Source organism: Sebastes fasciatus, chromosome 17 (genome assembly GCF_043250625.1).
Source record: "Sebastes fasciatus isolate fSebFas1 chromosome 17, fSebFas1.pri, whole genome shotgun sequence".
Lineage (NCBI taxonomy): Eukaryota > Metazoa > Chordata > Actinopteri > Perciformes > Sebastidae > Sebastes > Sebastes fasciatus.
The window spans coordinates 9,336,739-9,355,898 of record NC_133811.1 but is presented as its reverse complement, the minus strand read 5'-3'; the positions used below and the strand labels follow the sequence as shown (position 1 = coordinate 9,355,898).

General features: G+C 41.8%; 1 protein-coding gene across 6 annotated transcripts in view; it reads left to right on the top strand.

Annotated features, from left to right (window-relative positions):
• Positions 1-19,160, top strand: part of LOC141754999 (triple functional domain protein) — a 104,873-nt gene that overhangs the window by 31,269 nt on the left and 54,444 nt on the right. For 4 of the 6 annotated variants that reach the window (XM_074614536.1, XM_074614531.1, XM_074614533.1 and 1 more), the window contains exons 3-5: positions 11,072-11,146; positions 15,095-15,209; positions 16,739-16,931. In XM_074614536.1, the coding sequence (XP_074470637.1) occupies positions 11,072-11,146; positions 15,095-15,209; positions 16,739-16,931 (383 nt within the window). Of the gene's footprint in view, positions 1-1,229; positions 1,315-11,071; positions 11,147-15,094; positions 15,210-16,738; positions 16,932-19,160 lie in introns of those variants that run through there. The other 2 variants (XM_074614534.1, XM_074614535.1) reach the window with 1 other exon arrangement.

The following is a 19,160-nucleotide window of genomic DNA, read 5'->3' as shown; positions in this document are numbered from 1 at the left end:
AAGCACAATCATAAATGCGGTATATCATAACCACAGAATTGTTCTCTCAGGATTACAGCCCTAAAAAAACAAGTGTGCACCACAAAACTATTATTTATTATCTCTTAATAATGAGATTATTATTATTAAATCAATGGAAGATAACAAGTTAATAAAGCTGTGACCTCTAGATAATGGGCTGAAAAAATTACGAGCAACTACAGTCACATATTCAAGCACAATGCACTTTTCTGGGGTAAATTGCTGATACATTGATATAGAGCTGCAACGATCAATCGAGTAATCACTTAGTTGTCAACTATTAAATTAATCGCCAACTATTTTGATAATTGATTAATTGGTTTGTGTAATTTTTTAAGAAAAACAAATCTAGATTCTCTGATTCCAGCTTCTTAAATGTAAATATTATCTGTTTTCTTTACTCTGTACATCATCTTGGGCTTTGGGAGAAACTGACATTTTTCACCGTTTTCTGATATTTTATAGACCAAATAACTAATTGATTAATTGCGAAAATAATTGACCGAACAATCAGCAATGAAAATAATTGCTAGTTGCAGCCCTACATTGATGCACGTAGACCGATGCGTACGCTGCCCAGTACAACCACTGGCTAATACTGTTGGTCGCTGAGTGGCTCTACTGGACTGACAGCGGGGGAGGAAAGCCTGTGATATATATTTGATGTTATATGTAAGCCTCTCCTGCACTGTAAGGGATCTCCCCATCAAACTCAAGTCTCCCTCCTGATGCTAAGCAGCTTCCCAGGGTGCACATATGCAGTGCAGGCATATTATAATTTTTGCCCCTCCTACACATTGAGGATTACCTCCAGGGAACCTGACTCTCCAAAAGACAGGCAGATTAGCCGCTCACCTAATGCCACATGGGGTGCACACTGACTCGGCATCCGCACAGTGTGCTGATGTCGCTGTGTTCTCGCTTGGAAATGTTTGCACCAGCTTTTCCGTGTGGACGTGTAGACAACACCAAAATGGGCGGTTTGGGTTGTCTGCTGGATTGGAATATCTGGCCTCAGGAATCCCAGGATTAGCCTCAGCTGCTGCGACTCTGCCCACAGCGGACTGGGTTCCCTTCAGCACATCGGCCCGTCAGTCTATCATTAGCTGATGGTAGCGGCAGACTACGTTTCCCCATCTGCAAACAAAGCCAAATCCACAGCAATTTATGGATTTTTTTTTTTTTTTTTTTTTTTTAAACAATTTGTGGAATAAATATCAAGCATGACTTGCTGGGCAACCAATCACAAGTGGCAGTACGCCCAGACAGGCTGCGCCCTCATCCAGCTGACAGGTACAATGCTGCGAGTGGTGGTGTTGGGGGGGAGTGGGAGGCAATTATAGATCTACCATAAGGTCATCACCCTCCTCTCCCTTTTCTACTCTTCCTCCTCATCCCTCTGTCGGTCAAAACAAGTCATTTGAAGGTGTCACCTTGGTCTTTGGGAACTTGTGACGAACGATCATTCTGCTTATTTTCTCATTTAGTAATTTGGTCTATAAAATGGTAAAAAAAATATATATCCGAGTTCAGGGCTCCAGATTAACTTTTTACATTGTGAGCCTAACTTTTTCATTTAGGTGCTCCGTTACGTAATTTAGGGGCACCCAACATTTTTCACCACACCTTTTGGTGCCGCAATAATACACGTAAGCGTTTTGTCAGTTCCGATGGACTACACTAGGGATGTCACAATACCAGAAATAAAGTCGACACCAATACCAGTGAAATCACACGATACTCTATACCAATTCGATACCACGGTAAAAAAACAAAAGTAAAACAATAAATCCCATTTACTTTATTACCGTTTGCATGCTGGTTTGTTAGTAAGTTAAACAGGTCATAATCCCTTCTTACTATTATCTATTTTATATTGCTATGAAAATATCTCCTTCAAACAATTACAACTGTATTTATTCAAGTTTCTCGCCAAATACTTCATTTTACAAGATTACATTTGAACACATCATGATTACGTTAGAATTTACCTTCAACCAATGCTCCTTTTTACTGAATAGAGCTTGAACTCATCATAATTTGAATGAATGGCACCTCCCGTTAAGCTCTCGTCCTGACGATTTCAACATGGATTTGTTGCTCACAATGTAGCATTATCAGGAAAAAAATAAGGTGGGTCCCTCCCTGTGGACGTGTCGATAGTGAGTTTAACAGTCTACCTACGGTACCGTCAGGTACATTTTTACATATTACGCTGGTATAAGAGTAGCGTAAAGTAATGTGTGTAGCGAGTTTGTGGTCGAGTGACAGAGAGAGAGAGAGAGAGATGCACTGAGAGCAGATCAGCTGTTTGGCAATCATCGGAGCAGAGGAGAAATTAGCAGTAAAGTTGTCTTGTGTTATTAAATGTACAGTGTCACACACACTCAAATTTTTTGCTCTCCCCAATTGTGAAATGAGTCCTCTGATCAGGATTAGGCATCTTACCGGGGACAGGGGAGACGAGTGGTGGAGCAGTTACCTGGTCGCACTCCGGAGCCCTGCAATTTCCTAAAACCCCGGGGGATGTCTTAAAAGTTTTTGTTTAGTCCAACCAACAGTCCGAACCCCAAAGATGTTCACTTGTCTTTCACATTAGACAAAGAAAAGAAGCAAATGCTCCCATTTGTCATCACAAAAACCCCCAAAAACTTCACTTTAGGGCTGTGTATATCTGTGTAATATATATCATCAAAACAATATATAAATGTCTATCGTCTATATTTTCCCTATATCGTTTCTAACGCAATATATGCTAGGCCTATATTTACTTTATCTACTCTATAATTTCACTGAAAACTTTTGTTTCAAGTTTTTTGCACTCAAGTTCTTAAAATGAGAAAATTTCACACAGGAGTATACAAAAATAGGCTTTACCAATATTTATTTATTGAATTACCAGAAAACTTGCTATATTGTGATATGTAAGGGATAATGTACAGCTAGCAGGGTTTATTGGGTTTATTTCACAACAATGACCAGCTCGCTGTACATTATCCCGCTTATTACACGGCAACTTACTTAAGAAATCAATAATTTGACAAAACAGTGGTCCGTCAGAGTCCGACATCAGAACTGCGTCCATAGCAACCGTCTGTTATACATAACAGCGGTCTGCTATTAAGAAATAACAGACCGTAGACATGCCGTGTAATAAATATCGTTATCGAGATATGAAATGACCTATATAGAGAGAGACGATTTTGGCCATATCACCGAGCCCTACTTCACTTAATCAATTACCCAAAACCCTCCTCTCCTTTACTCTTCCTCCTCATCCCTCCGTCGACCTGACAGGAAGGGAATTTTACCTTCTCTCTTTCTTCATATTGCTTTAATTGAAATGAAAACAAAGCTGAGAATAAAGATGGAGAAACAAAATAGGCTGAAAGAAAGAAAATAAAAGAAAGAAAGAGGATGGAAATGAGTGTGTTTGACGGTGACTGACTGGTTGTCTGTCATTACCATCTCTGTCTTTTCCTTCCTTCTCTGTTTGTCCACCTGTCACTTTCCCTCCCTCACCTCCTTCATCCCCTCCCCCCCCTCTCTCTCTCACTCTCACTCTCTCTCACTCTCTCACACACTCCTTTTCTCTCATTTTACGACAGCATGACTCATCTAATTGTCTCACATTTTTTGTAGTTTCTCTTTTCCTTGTCCACTTCTTTGCTTTTTTTGCTCATCATTCATCCAGAAACTCCACCTTCTCCAGTGTGTGTGACCTGGCCACTCTATATTTAGCTGCTGTGCCACTTTCTCCGGTCCCAGAGCAGCGCAGAGCGAAGGGAAAGTGATGGCTCTGTGGTTAAACTTACCTTCTGTGTTTGGTAGAAGAGAAAATCCACCCCCCAAAAACACTTCAACACAGTTACAAACCTCTACTGGAGGTTGTACTGTACACTTTCATTGTCGGGCTATTCATAGAAAATATGTCATCACGTTGGGATTGTGCCATTTAGAAGCATAAAATCTTTCAGGGATCTAGTCTATGAACCGTGTAATCATCAGGTAATAAGTAAATAATAATTATAGCAAGTGATCCTGTGTAGAGAAGTGAATATGCATCATCATTCAATCCCACAGGGTGAAATCATGGATGTATTATCATCATAAAAGAGGCAAAAATTGCCAGTTTCTCAAGTCCAGAATGCATTTTGCAGGATGCAACAACTTCCCTGCACTTTTCTGGAGCTCGTTGAAAGACCTTTTGGGGAGATGTAGGAGATCTTTAACTGAAGTAGAAGTTGATGAAGGAGCTTTAAGGTTTTAATCTGCAGAAGAGGAGGGAAAAAGTGGGTGTTTGGTAGGTTTTGAGGGTTAATAGTGTGCGTCTGTGTTTTGAGGTGTTTACAAAGGACGGAGTGTATCTGGCCAGACCTTAATCTAGCGACCGTTAAATTTGACTGTACAGTAGTGAATTCACACAGAGCTACAAAGCACTCACTGTGCGCTCTCACCATCTGAACACTCTCACACACGTAGTGGTTTTCTGCTTGTCATCTTGTCAACATTAGGTTTTTCATTGACCTTTGATTATCCTGCTGCCTGCTGGCAGCCAGCCAATCAGACAGCAAGTTTGTGGGAAACATCAAAGATCGTCTTTGCTTGAGAAGATGAATCACTCTACGGTGGAAAGATGCTGACTTATCCATTTGTGTGCGACCCTCAGTATGTAGACTCCTCAAGAATTTAGCTTCACACAACAATGGCTAAGACATTATACTGTTTAGTACAGTATGATGTTTAGTAAGTCGTGTTTGAAACATACCTGTAATGTTTTGTAGACTGTGTAGACCTGCAACAATCACGATAAGATAAGAGAGACTTTATTGTCATCTATCTGTATACAGTGCAGTACAGACATAGAGGAATGAAATTGTGTTTCTCCTTGCGTCCCTGGTGGAAAACTAAAAGAATGAATGATGCAACATTCAGTGGGAGTGAAGCAAATATTCAGACTACACATAAGGTGCAAGGTACAAAAACAAGACACAAAACAGGTACAAAACAAGATACAAAACGGGTACAAAACGAGATATAAAACAAGATACAAAACTGGTACAAAACAAGATACAAAATGGGTACAAAACAAGATACAAAATGGGTACAAAACAAGATACAAAGTGGATACAAAATGGGTACAAAACTAGATACAAAACAAGATACAAAGCGGGTACAAACCAAGACACAAAACGGGTACAAACCAAGACACAAAACGGGTACAAACCGAGACACAAAACGAGACACAAAATGGGTACAAAACAAGACACAAAACAAGGTGCAAACATGCAGTGCAATACAAAGGACAAAATCAGACTGTAGCAAAAAATATACATTTAAATGAGAGTATATGAAGAAGTGTAAAGATTAGTTGATTGCCAGGAAAATAATCTGCAATTATTTTGATAATCGATAAATAATCTGAGTTATTTATCATGCAAAATGTCCACACATTCTCAGGTTCCAGCTTCTTACATGTCACAAGTTTTAAATGATAGTAATTTAAATATTTTTGCATCCCAGTTGTTATGAATTTTGTCTTTCTTTGCGTACAGTAATTAATCCGAAAAACGTACAGTTCCAGTTGTAGATCCTTCGAGATTTATGATGCAACAACAAAACTTTTCTACCCGGCAAGTCTGTATGTTGTACTGCAGGAAACTCACAATCTACAGTTTTTGGTTCCTACCAAACACTACAACAGGTGTTTTTTCTCATGAGTTTATAGTATTTGTTTGAAATGAAAACCAGAGCACTCTTGTCCCTCCTTGAGACATTACTGGGCAACAGTTTTGATCATCAGTTAATAATTAGAATATTTTTTCAAGAAAAAAATGCCAAAGATTTAACCAAATGTGAGTTTTTGGCTTGAGATGGCATGTTTCGGTCTTGACGTTTTATAGACTAATAATCGATACACTCATCAATGAGTTACAGTCTAATTTGACGCCCCTGCCCCTCTCCATAGAGAGTGAAATCTCATCCATGTGTGGCTCCCGGAAATGGAGGAAGAGCTCTCTGTCTGCACCAACCTCCTCTCAGGCATCATCTATAAAGAACTACAAGCTCACTCTCCACAGGAGCGCAGTGGGAAATGTAGTTGATCATGGTAATTTGTTTTTTTGTTGCCCCCCTGAGGGAAGTCGGGAGACAAATGAGAGAAGGAAAGAACGGTAAAAATAGAGACAGGTCCCGACTCTCATCCATCTCCACCGGTGGCGGAAAAGAATTAGCATCTCATTAGCATACGGTTATAAACATGACGACATGCTGAGAGCAGAGACTGGAGTACAATTCACTACTACGAGCGCCCGAGAGGTGTGTGTGTGTGTGTGTGTGTGTGTGTGTGTGTGCAGGTTACATCATAATAATAGTAGTAGGCCAACAGAGAGATCACTGTTTCCCTTTACATGGTTCTCATTATGTAATACATGGTAACAATTTACCAGTTCACCACCACACTATAAGACACCGTAGACTTATAATGTGACGAGAATTAGATTACATTGTCTTTTCTTTCTCGCTCTTCCTTTATTTCTTCCTCTTTCTGAAGATGTCTGAATAGTTTTAAGCACACACATTCACTAGTGCAGCGGTTCCCAACCTATTTTTCTTTAATATTTTCTGACATCATCACGCAAAAAAAACCCAACATGCAATAAATAAAATAAATGTAGCCATTAATTAATTGATAAAATGTAACGTAAATTGATATTTTTTTTGTTTTAATTTGCTTCTTTATTTATCTTTGTATTAATTCCCTTATTTATTTACTATATACATTTATTTTTAATATAATTTTTGCTACATTTAATGACATTTATTTATTTATCGAGTCATTTATTTATTCATTTATTTTTGATTTTGGCAGGTTCCGTCCTCCACACTCGGTTGCCAATCCACTTAGAACCGTAATCTTTCTCGTGTCAAGACCCGCATCAGATAGTTACTGAACCGTGGTGCTGTAGAGGCTGTGGTTAGTGTATTCCTGCTGCGTTCCTGCTTGCTTGCATATTCTGGGCAAAGCGCTGTATGTCGTTAAGCAGGTGGATTTTTTTCTGGAGATGCTCAATCCACTCCTCCATAGAAATTAACAGTAAATGTTTCCACCTTGTAGCAGGTTTTGGGAGCCAATTTATCTGTTACCTGCTCTGTGTTGGCGGAAGTGATCCCCAGTGACCCTGTCGCAATAGAGTGGTGCAGGGATGATGTATATTTATAGGCCGACACGGAAGTTAGCATCATACTGACAAAAAGCCAGTGGGATTTTTCCTTTGGGTTTTGGAATATGGCAGAAAATAAACTCTGTGGCAAACACACGTTTATGATTTATGATGTTTTGTTCAGCAAGATAATCTCCACAATGAACACCACTTTTATGATTTTTGAAGTGTGAATGCAATCGCCAGAAGTAAAAAGCTAACGTCAGGCTATAAAGGAACTACACCACGGTCGCATGAGCGTGAGTATACACAGCGAGGCTGTGAAGGTGGACGAGTCGGCATGATGGCGTGTAGTAGTCTCATTTAGCCACTTGTTAGCAACCGCCTTTTTTAAGACACATAAAGGCTTCAAAATTCAAAAGCGGAATATTTACTGATGTATTTTATAGTGTAACAAATCGTTAAAATCTCTTCAGCTTGTGTTAACCACATATCTTATTTCAGGCATCTAACTAAAAACCCATTCACTTCGAGACAAAGTGCTAAAATGCTAACTCATTTCCGGCACTCTATGCAACTATGACCATGACTAATGTTTTTTTCTCAGACGCAGAGCGATACTGAAAGTGCAACGGTTTGACGCGTCATAGCGGTGGTATGTGGGAATAATATCATGGCTATGAACCAATCAGATTGCTTGATTTGAACTACCCGTTTTCTAATAACACAACATACCTCAGAGGGGTAATTTCATTGTAATTTCTTTCCGTTAAACATCCTAAAAAGGTCACTTGTGAAAGAAAACAGAGTAGGAATCTTGCTCCTAATGCCCAGTATGAAAAAGAGGAGAAAGTCAGTGGGACGCAGAATGTCAAAAACAGACAGAACAAGGAAAAAGAGACACTTCTAATGCCCCTTTTAAAAAGGGTAATATGACTTGTCTGGGTCACCAGTCACACAAACCAGACCTCTGCTCTGTCTGAAGGACAAAATCTGGGCCCCGTTCTGTCCACCTGTGTGTTGAGATGTGAGTTTAATCACTTAAGGGAGTTGTGTGTCTATATATGGGAGTTGTTTGAACAGGTCTTCACTTATTGAATATCTCCTGACAGCCATTCATTCACTTCTGACAGAATATTAGCAGCGCAGCAGCAGAGGGATCTCTGGCACTGACACGCTCATGAGATCCAGCTTGACGTTTATAGGGTGACAATTTATCGTTCAGATTATTGCTGTGGGTTTTTTCTGCATTAATTCTCATGCTAACTACCCAGTTCTTCTTCCATTTGTTCCAGACAAACCAGTATGTGAATCACATCAGTCCTTCTGTGTAGTGCCAGAAGAGTTTTCCCAAGAAAGAGCTACAGTTATTAGAGAGCCAGTGCTGAGAAAATGTTGAAGCTTTTATGAAGCAACTAAAGGTTCAGCCATTATCGTGTGATTCATCACTGAATACGAGCAAATAGTGGAAGACTTTTATTTATAGGAAAATGTCAGAGATTAGTAGTCTAAGAGAAGGCAAACAGAGTTGAAGTGGGTAAAATAACTATATTTCTATTCATTTTTCTCAGCTGACAGCCTGCTGGCCCTCTCTAATAGGGCCATTTAGAAAATCTTCTGACTGCGGTTTGCACGGAAAGTGGAGGGAAATTTTGAAAGCTGAGATGTCTCAATTTCGAGATTTGAAAGCATGCAGCCAGTTGACAATGCCCAGGATTTATAAGGTTTGTTAAATAACAATCAGGGCTGTCAAAGTTAACGCGATAACGCAAATTTGTTTTAATGCCACTAATTTCTTTAACGCATTAACTCAACTTGCGGCTTCTCGGTTGTAGTGGATTTCAGATTTAAAGGTAGGAGAGAAGATACTGGTATCATGAAACTATAAAAACCTAAGGAATCTATTGGTACCAACCATGTCAAACTAGCTTGTCACAAAGGAGGTTAAATAACGCTCCAAACTTGCGCTAAATTTTGGCGAGGAAAAACAGACATGGCCATTTTCAAAGGGGTCCCTTGACCTCTGACCTCAAGATACGTGAAGGAAAAATGGGTTCTATGGGTACCCACGAGTCTCCCCTTTACAGACATGCCCACTTTATGATAATCACATGCAGTTTTGGGCAAGTCATAGTCAAGTCAGCACACTGACACACTGACAGCTGTTGTTGCCTGTTGAGTTTGCCATGTTATGATTTGAGCATATCTTTTATTCTAAATCCAGTACCTATGAGGGTTTCTCAATACTTGACAAATCTCTCTTTAAGGTACATTTTGAACAGATAAAGAATGTGTGATTAATTTGTGATTTATGACCAAATCATGACCAAATTCTTTCCTCTAGCGCCACCATGAGGTTGACATTTGGGATTTTGTTTGGAAATGTCTCGACAGCTATCGGACGGATTGCTGTCGGTGCAGACATTCACGTTCCCTGCAAGATAAATTAGAATACTTTCGATCTCGTGCAATGTCAATTTGTCCAGTTGTGGTTTATGACCAAATTAGTGAGATTCCCATCAGCCGTACTTTTAGCAAACGTAAGCACGCTGACACACTAAACTAGAGCTGTGTCTCAATTTCAGATACTTCCGTTAGTACACTTCTATGTTGTACACTGTGCACACTATGTACTCACCGGAAGCTCAGTAGATCTGCTGGTGATAGTCAGCCACGGACATCATGCTGTATCGGCAGTATAATAGGCCCTTTTAAACAGCAGACGTTTTGACGTGGTATAGCTGGGTAAACACAGTTGTAATTGATCATATTAATTATGGTCCCATTCTCTTTAATGTCACAGCCACTCCAGTGAACCAGCATGAACAATACCAGGGTCCAGGCCCACCTAAATGGAACAGGGCCATAATTACTATTATTAATTACACTTGTGTTTACCCTGCAATGCCTGTGGAAAGGGCCTATTCAATTCATACAGATAAATTAACCCAATAATGGCTTCTATCTGACTACAGTATTGGTACTTAGTAGGAAAAACACATGTATTGCTTACATTTTTGTAGTTCAGTGTTCGCCGTTTCAATCACAACCACTGCTGCTTCCTCGCCTGCCATTTTCCCAAGTTTGAAATTGGTTGGTGGGCCCTCCCCTTCCGCTACGTAGCAAAAATGGCGACCCTTGAGGCTGAGAAGTGTCCAGCGTTCCACACACTCAACGTTTTGACCATTTTCAGTACAACATCCGAGTACACCTGCTTAACGTCAGCATGTTAGCATTGTCATTGTGAGCATGTTAGCGTGCCGGTGTTATCATTTAGTTTTTTTTTCTCCATTGAACTCTTACTGGTAGATATGAACATTCACCAGCCACTCCCCTTGTGGGGATCTTCTTAATAGCTGCAGTATTTATTTAGTAGTGTTGTGCTTTAAGGCTAGTTGATGGGAGCTGAAGTGGCATATGGCGATTAATGCTCCCTTACCTCATTTCACCTCTGTGAACAGCGAGAGCTACAACGCCTCTTTGTTTCCCCTGAACTTCCCCTCAGTTCGGCCTCATTTGTTCTCACCACTACGGTTTCTCCGACCACAGCTTCTGTGCTTCCTCTTTGTGTGTATGTGTGTATGTGTGTATGTGTGTATGTGTGTATGTGTGTGTGTTTGGGTGTTTGAGTAAAAGTTACTGACTTTTTCCTCATGATGCATGCGAATCCGAATTTGGACTCAATCCTCCTGTGTTTAAAAGCTGCAGATCTCCAGATTACAAGTGGACAAAATTTGCTCTGTCCCAAATAATCTGCCCTCAAGAAAAAAAAAAAAAAAGTCCTGGCTGATCGACGGCGTGTAAAGGGACTTGCTTTTTTTTATTCTTCCATTCAAACCTCATTGTCTTTTTCTTCTTCTTCCTCCCTTCCCTTTCTCCCTCTCCAGGTTTCAGGAGATATGAGGAGATGAGAGCAATGGAGGTACTTCCAATCCTCAAAGAAAAAGTTGCCTTTTTGTCAGGTAAGATTATGTGGGTGTGTATGAGTGTGTGTGTGTGTGTGTGTGTGCGTGTAGTCTCACAGGTCTACCAACCGTGACTGTTTGCTCATGTTAGACAAGGCTGATGAAACATGAAGTCGGGTCCTTAGTTTACATACATGCACAGCTTGCAGGTATACTGTACAAATCCTCCCACTGCTTCTTTCTCTCTGGCCCTGTTCAGACCTGGTTTTAACATGCATCCTCAGTGACCGTATCACAAGTGGACAAGGTACAAGTACAGGTGTGAACGCACTCGAGACGCATTGAGGGTGCATTGAGATCCGATCGCTCAGACCACATTCAGAGGTGGTCTGGGCCGCATGTGGTCACATTCTTTTAGCAGTGTGTACGCAAATGTGTCCTGGATCTCATTAAGGACCGCCTCCTCAACTGACGTCCCGCTGGGATCCGCCGGTCTCTGCGTTCCTCGTGTGAATAGACAGGCAGACGCGAGCGCTTGTCTGCCTCGCAGCATGGAAACGCCTTTTGTGCTCTACTGTATTCTGCTGGTACAACTGTATTTTATTAAAATATATCTTATCTATAGGCTACTAGGCACATGAAGTGCATTATTATCATACCGTCAGAGATGTGTCGGGTGTTTTTGTTCCGCTGCTTTGCAAGGAGCTGACACCCGCCCGCTCGCTCTCATCCCCGGCTCTCTGAAGCTCTGTACCGTACCTCCGTCCTCCGCACAGCGATTACCTCATTAATGTTATGGTTCCCTTACATCATTGGGTTTAAATCCGAAGTATTGCCAAATAGGCGCTTTTGCTTTCGCTTCGACAACCAAATCCTTCGCCATCGTCTTGTCAACTCTCTCTCGTCCGGTGTGTGTGAAATATGATACCTGCTACTCTGAGCTGACGCTCCGTACAGAGCAGACACTTTCAGTTTGTAGCGTCCGTCGGCCGACTATGTATTGATGACACTGCACTGATATGCCAAAATTAACTAAATGGGTTTTATTTCTGTAAAAAAAAGCAAAACGATGGCGGTGGCGGAGGGTACGTAATGTAATCGATGTGTGCCCGACCACCGTGTAACACCGACTTAGGCAAGCCTACTCAAATTCACGAATATGTAGGCTGTTACTACTGACATTCATGTAATATTACGTCACAACGTCTGCTGTATTAGCCATCTGTTTACTACGTGTTTATTTGCATATAGAGCGGGGAAGTGAGATCAGATCACAAGTGGTTACTGGAGATGCATGTGGAGACGCGGTCTAATGCCAGGTGTGAACAGACGTATTTAAAGCTGTCCACTTGTGTTCGGATCACTCTGGGACGCATGTTATTGCCAGGTCTGAACAGGGCCTAACACTCTCTCATAATAATAGCCGCACAATCTGTCAGTATAAACTCACAGGGTCAGACTGAGGCCCAGACACTTAACCCTTGACCCGTCTTCACACTCTTCTTCAGGCTACACATAACACACACACGCTGACACACACAGGCATCCATTGTTTAGTCAGTATCAGCAGGAACTACAGAATAGTAAGCTACAGCTGTGTCTTAGCCCCCCTCCAAGGGAAGCTCAGTCAGACACACACACACACACACACACACACACACACACACACACACACACACACACACACACACACACTAGAGTCATGCCAGGGAAAACTCACAGGAGGCCGAGCAGGAGATATGGACTGCCAAGAACATCCAGCAGGATTATTTGTACAACACACAAAAACATCATTCAGCTCGTGTGTGTGTGTGTGTGTGTGTGTGTGTGTGTGTGTGTGTGTGTGTGTGTGTGTGTGTGTGTGTGTGTGTGTGTGTGTGTGTGTGTGTGTGTGTGTGTGTGTGTGTGTGTGTGTGTGTGTGTGTGTGTGTGTGTGTGTGTGTGTGTGTGTGTGTGTGTGTGTGTGTGTGTGTGTGTGTGTGTGTGTGTGTGTGTGTGTGTGTGTGTGAGAGAGAGTGTATTATCATCAGATATATCTATGTGGATGACAATGGAAAAACAGTGTTGTGTGCACACTTCTCTTTGGTCCACTTGTGTGTGCAGCGAAGGTCACGGGCAGAAACACAATGATGAGGACGATGACTCAGGCAAACACACAGAAATTGAGAGAGAGGGAGAGACAGGGCGGCGTTGCCATGGAGATGACTTACTCTCCGCTACCACATCCCATAGTAGTCGCTGGCGGAGTAATTGGCTTTGAAATGGGGAGGGAGGGAAGGGGAGGGGAGGTAGAGGAGGGTAAATGGGCTAAGCCTATTATCCCGAATCTGGCTCCTTAATAATTCGGCCATGTTGGCCCTCTCTCTCATGTTTGCCTGTTTGCCACGTGAGCGTTTGATTTTCTCCTCTGAGCAGCCGGGTCGAGCCTACAGGCGCACAGCAACCCGGCTGAACTCACTCATTTGTGGGCTGAGCGCAGTCAGCCTGTGTTTACAAGTTCCCACGTGAGTGGAGCTCTCTGCTTCTGCAACTGAGAAGCAAAATATTATTATTATTATTTTAGTACTCATGACTATGTTCTGTTAATAGCAAGTGTTTCCCAACTACCAATTATGATCTGTATCATGATTCAGGGGTAATACTGTGAGCTGTAAGCAAGGCCATATATTGCGTTTTTTTAAAGTCTAATTTTAGTAAAGCTGTCCGAGTATAAAGAACGCACCAGAAATACACCATTTTTAGAATAGGCTAAAAAAACACATTATACTGCATGTTATTGTCATAAGGTAGGCATGTCTATAAAGGGGAGACTCGTGGGTACCCATAGAACCCATTTTCATTCACATATCTTGAGGTCAGAGGTCAAGGGACCCCTTTAAAAATGGCCATGCCAGTTTTTCCTCACAAAAATTTAGTGTGACTTTGGAGCATTATTTAGCCTCCTTCGCCTCATTCCTTGTGTTTTCTAGTTTAATATGATGCCAATATCCTCAAATCGATACAGTAACACAACACATAACATCGTGAAACTTGTGTGTATCGATGTTTTCTTACACCCCTGCTGAATATCTCAACAACTATTAGACGGATTGCCATGTCTAACATTTTTACGTTTTTAATATCTCCACGCCGACGACAGCCTGGGCCGGAAGCATTATGTATTTGGGTTGTCCGGCCATCTGCCGCACAAGCATTCACTAGGACTCAAGGATGAACTGATTAGAATCTTGTGGTCAAAGGTCGCTGTGACCTACAAAACATGTTTTTAGCTGTAACTCAAGAATCACATGCTCATTATGACAATTTCACACAAATTTCTAAAAGGATAAAATGATGAAGTGATGACATTTTGGACAGACATGGATGTAAACTGCAACTTGACTGGTTGGCGGAGGCATACAACCGCAAGGCGGTAATTGTAGTCTTAAAAGGTACAGTGTGTAGAATCTGGTGGCATCTAGTTGTATAATTTTAGATTGTTCACTCCTCCCTTTTTCCAAGACTGCAAAACCGTGCGCCGTTCACCTCGCGCAGAGGCCATCCTTACCATAATAGCACTACTTTAGGAGCAACAGGAGTCAGATGGCGCCTGGCGGTACCACGGTTTTGCACTCTGCCGCTCACGTTACTGTAGTTTCACGACGATTCTTATTTTCAGGTGATTCTACACTAATGAAAACATAATAATGAATATTACATTCCATTTCTGCTAATAGCACACTGTTCTGTGAAGTGTTGGATTTTACTAGCAGTTTTGAATGTGAACACCTACAGTATGTTTTCTGTCTTCTATAGACCTTTTCATTGCCATTCTGTTGCTGGGGCAACAGCTGTGGTCCAAGTTTACTTCCTGTCAGCTACTGCATTAACAAACATTGCAGGAACAGGAAATACAAAGGGGCCCATTTAGCATGTTTATGTTGTCAAGTTTGAAAAGGTTTTTATATTCTTACTCTTACTCTAACTCTAATCTGTGTGTGTGTGTGTGTGTGTGTGTTGCCTCAGGCGGCAGAGACAGACGCGGTGGTCCGGTGTTAACGTTTCCATCACGCAGCAACCACGACAGAATACGAACGGACGACCTGAGGAGACTGATCGCCTACCTCGCCGGCATCCCCAGGTTACACATTCATTACATTGGTTCTGTGGTGTGTGTGTGTGTGTGTGTGTGTGTGTGTGTGTGTGTGTGTGTGTGTGTGTGTGTGTGTGTGTGTGATTACTGTATCTGTGTGTGTGAAGCGAACACCCGGAGCGAGTGTATGAGGCGTCCGTAAGCTAACACGTGAGAGAGCTGAGACCAGCATGTGAGGGAGGAATGGCGAGAGAGAAATAATTCAAGACCAGTTAGCTTGCCGCAGCTTCTTCGCTGCCAAAAAATCAGTTCTGGAGACACAGTGAGATGCTGAGAGGGAAAGCCTGAGCTAAGAGAGGGATGTATGGCAGGAAACAAATGATAGGAGGAAGGAGAGAGAGGGGCGGGGAGAGGGGATTAAAGCTGACAGAGCCGAAGAGCGCATGTGTGAGGAGGTGTGTTTGAGCGAGCGAGTGTGTGTATGTGTGAAAGCAAAACAAAGTGTCGCAGTAGCCGAGGCAGTGCAGCAGCAGCAGCAGCAGCAGCAGTAGTTACTGTGGACGAGGAGCTCCTCACCTCGCAGGTAAAAACATCAATCCAGCTCTCTGTTTACTTCTTTCTCTTCAATCCGCCGCTCGTCTCCTCCCTCCATCCGTCTTAATTCATCCATCCTCTCTCCGTCAACTCTCATCTCAATTTAAGTCACCACATTATCACTTTAAATTATCTTTTTGTTTTTACTTTTTTAATGCCATTAAGCATTCGTGTTGTGCATATTTTTGTAATCTCTCAACTGCGTGCTTTTTGGTGACTAGAGTTGTTCTATTTTGGGAAAGGCAACATCTGCACACTGGTTATCTACTGACAGGCTGTTACAGAGGGAGAGTTTGCAGCTGCGGAGGGATATGAAAATGATATTTGTTGTAGAAGTCTAAAAAAAATGAAGGAAAGAATGGGGGGATGTTTTCTAAATGCTTAAAAAATGACCAAAAAGCAAAAGAAGCAGTCCAGGTTTGCTAAATAAAAGAAGTAATAAGATGCACGAAGATACAATATAGTTTTACTCCTCAAATTATGACGCCAAAACAGTTTGTAAGATCTTACATAATCACAGCAGATTTTAGTTTCAGGTCTGTAGATGTAGTTTGTGTTATGTGATAATAACCCGAACAGAGCACCCCAGGGACATGAGGTTTCTGATGCACAAATGTGCTGATTTGTAGTTTTGTATTTATGCACACATTTGTGACTCATTCGTCGCAGGTTTCTGCGTGGGTGTGGGTGTGTGCGTGGGTGGGTGGGATGTGTGTTTACTGCGTAGGCTGCTCACAGTATAGAAAATGCGTCATCTCACTGTTTGTTTTGATTCTCATTTCTTTTTCTCTTTTTTCCTTTTTCAATCCTTTCTCTTCTCTCTCTCCATCCCTCTCTCATCCTTTCCCACGCCTGTCATCTGTCTCCTCTCTCTCCGGATTATACTCTCAAATCTCTCACCGCCCCTCCCACTCCCCTCCCTCCCTCCCCCCTCTCTCTTCTCTTTAATTCCTCCCACTCCCGCCGACCTCCATCCATCCCAGCGAGGAGGTGTGTAAACATGGCTTCACGGTCATCGTTGATATGCGCGGCTCCAAGTGGGACAGCATCAAGCCTCTGCTGAAGATCCTGCAGGAGTCGTTCCCGTCCTGCATCCACGTCGCCCTCATCATCAAACCAGACAACTTCTGGCAGAAGCAGAGGACCAACTTCGGCAGCTCTAAGTTCGAGTTCGAGGTAGGATGGATAACGATAACGGATTACTTTTAAAGTCACCTCTGTTCACTTAATTAACTGCCTTCATCTGTTTTTTTTTAGCCTAAATAAATAGAAGCAACACTTTATTTAGGATTGTCAAAATGTTAAATCATATACTGTATTACCGTACATGACAGCAATGGATGTAAACTCATGATGAATTGTGTCATCGAGGTTTAAACCAGAGGAGAATTAACTGCTGCAGTTAAGATGTCTCGAAGTGCAACTAACAATTGGATTAATCGATTAGTTGTTTGGTCTATAAAATGTCAGAAAATTGTGAAACATGTCAATCAGTGTTTCCCAAAGCGTCCTCAAATGTCTTGTTTTGTCCACAACTCAAAGATATTCAGTTTACTGTCATAGAGGAGTAAAGGATCCAGAAAATATTCACATTTAATAAGCTGGAATCAGAGAATTTTGACTTGTTTTTCTTTTAAAATAAATGCTCAAACCGATCAATCAGTTATCAAAACAGTTGGCGATTAATTTAATAGTTGACAACTAATCGATAAATCACTGCAGCTCTACATTTTTCATACCGACTGGAATGTGTCCATAACATGGAGTACTGCAAACTGTCAACAACTGAAAGCTGGCATCGAATGACAGGTGAAAGGTGAGACGTCCTCTTAAAGATATTCAGTTTACTGTCATAGAGGAGTAAAGAAACCAGAAAATATTCACATTTAAGAAGCTGGAATCAGAGAATTTTTCTTTAAAATCACTGAAACCAATTATTTGATTGTCAGAATAGTTGGCGATTTACTTAATAGTTGACAACAAATCGAATAATCGAATAACCGTTGCAGCTCAACGATACTTTTATTATGTAATTATATGCTGCTCAGGTGGGGATAGACTTGGTAATAGTAGACTTTTAGCATGCTCTGATGACCTTTGAAAGCACCCAGATATATAGAGAAACCAAGTCCCTCACTTCCATATTTGCCATTTTGAAGCAATGAGTTATAAAAGTAGAACATTTTCCTCCTAATTCGCTGTCAGCTGAGTTGTCATAACGACCGCTGTGGCCAGCTGAGCTGCTCATTGTCAGCACATTTCATTATATTCCTCTCCCCGCTGCTTTGGGTGCGCTCATCACCAGCCAGCTGTCCACCAGAGGAGGAATCTCATCACATTCAACAGCAGATCACGAGTGTTCGCGATTACCGTCAGTCAAGCACATTTTCACAGATAATTTGATAATATATTCACAAGAACGAGCTTATTTTTATGCTCTGACCGTGTCATAGTCGAACCAAGATGTGCACCAGTGCGTGCTCTTGCAAATACTGGTAAACAACACTGAACGTGCCACTGTGGGCTAATCAGTGCTGGCTCTCCGCTTTTGAAGTTGTGAGGATGCCTCCGACTGATTTGGAGCTTGTTTAGTAAATGCCCTCTAATGAGGACTAGATAACAATTTCTCGCCCTCCTGTTTGATCTGTCATTAAAGGAGCTGGCTTAGTGTGATAATGAGCAGCTTCTCCTTCATGCTGTAGTAGTGGGACCTGGGTTGATACAAACCCGTATGCTGTAACGTAGGTGGAGCCCCGTCTCTTTGGACAGAGTGTGCTCTGTGTTTCTGATACGTTCCCTGTAGCGTCTGACAGTGTGAACCGATGCATTGGTGTGGAAATAGCTCTGATTGTTCGCACAAATGTCCACTGTAGTCTGATGACACCATATTGATTATGCGAGAGGAATTATAGGCAGATGCCACAGGGCAGGTTAGTTATCCAAGAGCTGCCCTGCCAGGCCACATAGCCATTGATCGGACACACTGCTTATGTGTTCTGCATTCGTGTATCACTGCCAGACCTCGTACTGCACATTTATGAAGATTTCTAAAGGTTTTATTATGGATATGGCTGTTGCGGTGAAGGAATTTCACCTGCGGGATATATACGATATTATTGCAATTTGTTTTTTTGCAAATTACTTAATTTATCCTGATTTTAGTGCTGTTTAAATAAGCTGTATTATTAGGTATATTGTTGCCTTTTAAATGACTAAGATGACAGTTTTAGAACTAATGAAATACTTGTTTATTGTTAAATGCAGAACGCAGAAGGGCAATGAGGCGCAGCGTTTTTTCAGCTGAGGCACTTTGGTTGCGTCTGGTTGCTATGATACGGAATATCTGCAGGAGTAAAGATGTCGGCACAAGATGGAGTACTTGCTCTTGATGAAGGGAAGGCTGAA